Raw genomic sequence first — 7,500 nt, forward strand, 5'->3', positions numbered from 1 at the left:
TTTAAGCAACGCCATCCAAGATATAAAACAAGACCAGAGAGTCAATTAAGCCACATTTAGAACACAGCTCAGATATCTGCCAGGAATTAGTGTGTGAATAAGTGTATGTATATTATATACACACTTACATATGTGTGTGTGTGTGTGTGTCTTCAAGACTGTTCCTGGACATGTGTGTGTAATATGTGCTTTGTGTGTTTTACTCAGTCAGCACACCTATTAATAGTGACCTGTGGCATAGAGACAGGAGTCTAAGTGGTGTTTTTTAGAGCAGACCTGCCTCTCCCTCTTCCCAGCGACATGAGAACACGAGGAAGTGCAGGACGCTCCGGTGCGGCTCCTCCGGCTGCATCGCGTGCTCATCTCCAGAGGGCACGAGCGCCGATTACATGTGTGCCTCTGTCGCTCTGTGCACGAGTTCGGCGCTAAATGATTAAATGTAACTGCAGGCCCGTGACCCTGGGAGCTGGCTGGCGGAAATGTATTCCTGTATCCCGAGCCCCGTCCCCCCGTCCCCTGATGCGTGCTGCGGGGAGCTGCTGACGTGACCGTGCTGACAGGAGGATAAGAAATATAGCACGTCATCTCATGGGACGCACTTCAACCCACATCCCAACTGGACACTCATGGGCTCCATACAGTTCCAGTGATAATATTTGAGTGCAGCTTTAAGGGTACTTATAAAACAGGGGGGGGGGGGTAATGACATCCCAACCTGGATCTCAGATGCACATTATTCGGGTGACTTTTTACTGGATCTGGATCTGACTGGAGGGATAGGAGGAGCAGATTAAGGTTTCTCACGCCGATGACACACAGCTTTGAGGCAGTGGGCTGGGTATGGGACACTACATTCCATTTCTCCTTGTGTGTGTGTGTGTGTGTGTGTGTGTGTGTGTGTGTGTGTGTGTGTGTGTGTGCGTGCGTGCGTGTGTGCGTGTGCGTGTGCGTGTGCGTGTGCGTGTGCGTGTGTGTGTGTTATGAGTAATGTGGGATAGCCGTGGTCTCAAACAGTATACCAGTCCCGCAGACCAGCGCCCTGTGAGTATGCAGTGACAGCCCTCTTACTGGAAATGAACTGGAATCGCCCCAACACACACACACACACACACACTTGCATGTGCTCTCTCAAAACACACACACACACACACACGCACTTGCATGTGCTCTCTCAAAACACACACACACACACACACGCACACACACGCAAGCACTTGCATGTGCTCTCTCAAAACACACACACACACGCAAGCACTTGCATGTGCTCTCTCAAAACACACACACACACACACACACACACACACGCAAGCACTTCCATGCGTTCTCTCAAAATACACAGACACACACACAAACGGCTAATCTGGGGATTGTGGTAAAAATACTGTTTAGGATCTGTTTTATTACATAAAGTCATGGCAAACCCTCCGTAGTTTCTTTTTCTTCTCCTCTACTCTGTCTCTCCTCTCTATTCCTCCCCCCCCCTCTCTCTTTCCCCCACTGTCTCCCCGCAGTCCTGAGGAGTTTCCAGGACGTTTTGTTTCCTCTCCAGACAGCCTTGCTTTTTTTTCAGACGCATTGAGCAAGTCAAGAAAATTCCACTGATTCCCTCAATTCTTGCCCTCTCGCTGAGACACAGCCACTATCGACCAACAACCATCGGCCTGGAACAGAAAATGTAGTATTTCAATACCAGTAATGGGCAGGGGGGTGGGGGTGGGGGTCTGCACATACAGAATGTATAAATTATTAATTCTCAACAAAAAATGGTGTGTTGCCGTTGAGTAGGTGGGGCTGGTCAGATATAATTTGGGCATTGCTGTTTTTAAGATGTGTTTGTGCAGCTGACAGGACTGTGGCTGTGGTTTGTGTCACTGACTTACTGCTGGGCTGCACTGTTCTTAATGGTGTTAGCACAGCATGTCAGAAAGCAGACTATGGAATATGTAGCGTGTGTGCGTGCGTATGTCTGTGTGTGCATACGTGTCTCTCTCTTTCTGTGTGTGTGTGTGTGCATACGTGTCTCTCTCTTTCTGTGTGTGTGTGTGTGTGTGTGTGTGTGTGTGTGTGTGTGTGCATACATGTTTCTGTGTGTGTGTGTGTGTGTGTGTGTGTGTGTGTGTGTGTGTGTGTGTGTGTGTGTGTGTGTGTGTGTGTGTGTGTGCATACATGTTTCTGTGTGTGTGTGTGTGTGTGTGTGTGTGTGTGTGTGTGTGTGTGTGTCTTGTGGCTGCTGATACCCTATTATCCTGCTCGCACGAAGCCATAGTGGTCTGAATGGGTAGTGGTGGTGTGGCAATTTCATGAAAGCTGCTATGTCCCACATTTCACACACACACACACATACACACACACACACACACACACACACACACACAATCCCTTTCTATCTCCCCCGCACACACGGGCTCCAGATATAGCCCCATCATCTCTTATTCATGAGTTTGCAGCAGCCGCATCATGGCTGGAGTCTGAGCTGAATGAGGCTGCAGAGGCTCCGCAGTGAAGGGCTTTCCTTCTCCTTCTGGCCATGAGAACAGCTCCCATACAGACAGCTGGAGCAACACCCCCATCATTTACACACACAACTGGGTAACAAAATCTAAAGGAACTTGGTTACTGGTGTGTTGTCATTCTAGCTCTCAGCTCTCTTTCTAGCTCAACATCCAACCCCCCCCCCCCCCCCCCCCCCCCCCCTCTTTCCTTGTTTAGCTTTCTTTTAGCCTTTGATTTCTGCTTTCTACTCCCGTCTCTTTTTCTTCCCTTTCCCTTCCTTCTTTCAATTTTCGTCTCATTCGTCCTGCCTAGGCTCAGTTGCCACGGTATCGCTGGATCAGAGAAAAGTTTCTCCTGAACAGATGACAGGCCAGAAGACCATTCAAGTCCACTGTGCATTACAAAACTCAAAGCAATGACCACTTTGTTTCACATGAATCACATTTCAATCTCATGCTGCATTCCTGGGCAAACCACTGTGCTCACATGGCAATAGTATGACTGATGTTCCCAAAAGCACACAGGGAAACACTTTCACACCAGGTGATTGTCACAGTCATGGTGAACACACAGATGCTGTAGAATACAGATGATTTCAATGTAGACATAAAAGAAAATGCTGATGTTCACTGAGTCGAGTCAGAATGTGTGTGCATTAAACATGACGGACTTAAACAGGAGCATTTCATCCTGCCTGAGCTGGGGGCTGAGTACTACTATTAATCAGACATTAACACATGTGTGTATGTGTATGTGTGTGTGTGTGTGTGTGTGTGTGTGTGTGTGTGTGTGTGTGTGTGTGTGTGTGCGTGCACAGGGTTGTATGATGACAAATCCATCTATAAATGAGTAAAAGTATTTAAAAAGGCCATCATCCTGCTGCACTAAAGCCAGATCAGCTCACAGCAGGAACTGTGAACTGGCTGCAATGACACTCTGACTGATAGAGCCCAGTCACTTTCAGGAAATAAAGCCCAGATGTCGGAGCAGCAGGCTCTCTCATAGTCCTCTCTTTATTTACTGGACTGAGTGTGGATGTTCTGTAGAAGTGAGCCTGCAGAGGTCAATAACATGTACGTTTGCACGAGTCCCCTGCATTCTTCTGTCATGCTGAGAGGCGTGTGACACACAGAGAGTAGACTGGCCCAAGGAGGGGGGAAAAAAGAGAAGATTTCTCATATTCCTTTTAATTGTTCTCTTACTCTCTGTCAGAGTTGGGGTTTGTAATTAGCAGGTCCTTCCGAACGAGAGGGGGGAGATGAGCCCTCTCACTCAAAAGCAAACTCCTCACAGCTGTGTGTGGACTCTGCATGTTCTGCGTGAAACACAGAGAGACAGAGAGACTCTCACATCTGTTTCAGCTTTGTTTTTGTTTTTTGGAGGGGGTGGGGGGGGGGGGGGGGGGGCAGGCATTGTTGTAATCTGCCATCCCCAAATGTCCACATGATGGCATGAAGCAATGCATATGCTAGGCATGGCACACTTCACTCAACCATACATCCAGAAGGGCATGATGTGTACATGTGATTCAAACAGCGGCCACTGAATCATTCATGTCCAGATCCTCTTGACCTATGCATGCCCATGTAAAAGCAAAGCCTGGTGAGGCCTAAGCATAGACTGAATGTTGTTCATTCACCTCCTTACAGCGATGATCTCATTGTTCTGGTCTCAGTGGGCACAAGCTGTGTACTGTGAGAGAGGAGGGGTCTTTACTTACCATGTGGTAGTTGACGATCTCCTGCAGACTCTCCCCAAACTTCTCCAGACACTCCTATCAAGAAAATAGAGCTCAATAATATCAGTACAAGGTCCTGCACAGTGTACAGAATGCCGTCTCAAATTCCGGGACATTCAATTCAAATTAGAATAAGGACACAAAGATGAAATGTCATAAATTGATAGACACAAATATCAACATTTGCTGTAGCAAGTAAGTGTTTAGCGAAGACATCTTAATTCCTACCATCACCTGAACACAAAAGGGAAAGCGCTACAAACTTAGAGCACACCATCGCAGAGAGAGGTCAAAAAAATGTAAATGTAATTGGTGTGGCCTGCGCGTTTTACAATGGAAAATAGCAAATAACAGCAGGCTTTAATAAGACGTCTGACATTAGACAAACAGGGGAGAGAGCCAGGCTGGAGCCAGGGGGCCTTTAATACCACTTAAGGCTCGGCGGCAGCGCGTCTGCTCCTGTTGGCACCGCTCCTCTCTTCTCCGCTGGGCTCCCTCCGCACGCCTCGGCTCAGAGCGCCGCAGCTCCGGGGAGAGAGCGGCCAAGGAGACGCCGGGCTCGGCTGGCAGGCGTGTGTGTGTGTGTGTGTGTGTGTGTGCGCGTGAGTGTGTGTGTGTGTGTGTGTGTGTGTGTGTGTGTGTGTGCGCGAGTGTGTGTGTGTGTGTGTGTGTGTGTGTGTGTGTGTGTGTGTGTGTGTGTGTGTGTGCGCGTGTGTGTGTGTGTGCGTGAGTGTGTGTGTGTGTGTGCGCGAGTGTGTGTGTGTGTGTGTGTGTGTGTGCGCGAGTGTGTGTGTGTGTGTGTGTGTGTGTGTGTGTGTGTGTGTGTGTGCGTGTGTGTGTGTGTGTGTGTGTGTGTGTGTGTGCGCGCGAGTGTGTGTGTGTGTGTGTGCGCACGTGTCTGTGTGTGTGTGTGTGTGTGTGCGTGTGTGAGCGCGTCTGTGTGTGTGTGTGTGTGTGTGTGCGCACGGTTAGGGCCGCAGAGATGCAGCGAGACACAAGGGGCACATTTTTTGAGATCTGACTCTTTCTGGAAGAGCTCAGCTCAGAAAAATGAATCATAGGGAGTCAGAGAGGCAACGCGCGCGCACACACAAATAACACATTCTTCAAAAACGGACTGAAAGAAGATGATGAGTAAATGCAATCGATTTGAAGAAAAGCTCTAGATAAATTGACATGTGCGCACACCAGAGGCCAATAAATGTGTCCTTACATCTTCTCAGACAGAGGTGGTTAAATTACATGTACACTTTCCCCCCTCATATCAGTATAATTGTGAGACACCCCTACACCAAAAGGTCTTTCCAAGGCAAGCATACTGTCTCTACTGTCTCTACTGTCTACTGTCTACTGTGTCTACTGTCTACTGTCTACTGTGTCTACTGTCTCTACTGTGTCTACTGTCTCTACTGTCTCTACTGTCTCTACTGTCTCAAAAGGTCTTATCGAAACGATCTTCAATTTTCCAAGGCAAGCATCCTACAAATGATGAATTCCTCACCGAGATCATCTCATCCTTCTTGCACTGTTGGGAGAGGTCTCGAATCCCGTTGACAAAGAGCTTGTTGGCGGTGACGTACGCCTTCCCGGCCTCTATCATCCCACTGCATAGCTTCACCAGCTGAGGGTAAAAAAAAGAGTGAGTGAGTAAATGAGGGACGAATGAGGGAGTGGATGAGTGATTGAGTGAAAGTCAGCTACAAAATCCATTAAGAACTTGAGAGCAACTGGCACAAAACTAGACCTTGTGAGCGACTGTCACACAAGACTCCTTAGCTAAGTGGGACCAGTAGATGGTAAGGCTGGTAACTGCTGTGAAAGCTCCCAGGTTGAGGAGACACAGCTGCAGGAGAAGCAGAGCCAGATGAGACCCACCGCTCTGGTGACCTTGAGCTGAGCAGAACTTACTCAGTTGCTTGTTGAAAGGCATTAAACATGTTCCTGTGTGTGTGTGTGTGCGTGTGTGCGTGTGTGTGTGTGTGTGTGTGTGTGTGTGTGTGTGTGTGTGTGCGTGTGTGTGTGCGTGTGTGTGTGCGTGCGTGTGTGTGTGTGTTTGTGCGTGTGCGTGTGTGCGTGTGTGTGTGCATGTGTCAGTGTGTGTGTGTGTGTGTGTGTGTGTGTGTGCGTGTGCGTGTGCGTGTGCGTGTGCGTGTGTGTTTGTGAGTGTTGCAACACACAACAGGTGTGGTGCAGTTCCTGTTCCACAATCCAAGGGTTCACTAACCGCAACCCTAATGGGCCAATTACGCTTCCGCATGCGAAAACAATAGCTGGTCTCCACATGTGAAAGTGAGGGGGTGAAACGTCGGCCCACTCACTCTCTCTCTCTCTCTCTCTCTCTCTCTCTCTCTTCACACATGGTTCAGCTGCAGCCATGCTGCGGGCTCCTGGGCCCCAGACGCCAGCGCTGCCTGTCGCTGGGTATGTTCCCCATTAGCAGCCTGTGCGATGGGAGGCGAGTGGTGGGGGACTGCATTCTCAGGTGGACTCCGAGGCTCTGAACTCATGGCGAGACAGAGGCGGCCCCCGCCCCCCCCCCCCCCCCCCCCCTCCCTGTCCCTCACGAGGGAGGAGGGGGCAGGATATTGGGGTTAAGTGTTATTCATGCTTCAGTGCTCTATATCATGAGGAAGTGATGAAAATCAAGCAGAAAATAATATGTCACACATGAGGATGCGGCCTGTGGCGGTTTCTGTCCGTTGACAGAGCTCAGTCGTCTGGTGGGAGGGCACGTCCGAGTGCTGGTGGTCTCTTGGCTAAAGCCCCCTTCCATGTTGCAAGACGAACAACGAAAACGAATCTGTCAACTGATCAAGGGGATCAAAACGATACACAATACTCACGATTTGCAGCAAAGAAGTTAAAAAGATTCCATTTAAAGTTTCAGCAATGATGGAATCAGCTGTATTTATCAGTAATGTGAACTTGCACTATCTGCCAAAATAACCACAAGAAATCCCCTTGTTTCACTCGGCCGGTGCGCCAGCCAATCTGTCTCACCCACTGACTGCAAGCAAACCAACAAAAACACTGAAACCAGACTGGACTGCCATCTGTGCTGAGAGACAAACTCTTTGTTCAGATGAGAAGAAACAATCTACGGGGGGGGGGGGACAATCACACACACAAACATGCACACATGCACACACACACACACACACACACACACACACACACACACACACACACACACACACACACACACACACACACACACACACACACACACACACACACACAGAGAATCTCACAAATAGAAATCATACAGC

At 49.0% G+C, this 7,500-nt stretch overlaps 1 protein-coding gene across 1 annotated transcript in view; it reads right to left on the reverse strand.

The window, feature by feature from the left end:
- The window catches only part of acap3a (ArfGAP with coiled-coil, ankyrin repeat and PH domains 3a), a 61,606-nt gene that overhangs the window by 27,603 nt on the left and 26,503 nt on the right, over positions 1-7,500 (reverse strand). Inside the window, 2 exon segments of the mRNA XM_031565835.1 lie at positions 4,214-4,267; positions 5,733-5,852. Coding sequence (XP_031421695.1) covers positions 4,214-4,267; positions 5,733-5,852 — 174 coding nt within the window.

The sequence above is a fragment of the Clupea harengus genome, chromosome 4 (assembly GCF_900700415.2).
Source record: "Clupea harengus chromosome 4, Ch_v2.0.2, whole genome shotgun sequence".
Lineage (NCBI taxonomy): Eukaryota > Metazoa > Chordata > Actinopteri > Clupeiformes > Clupeidae > Clupea > Clupea harengus.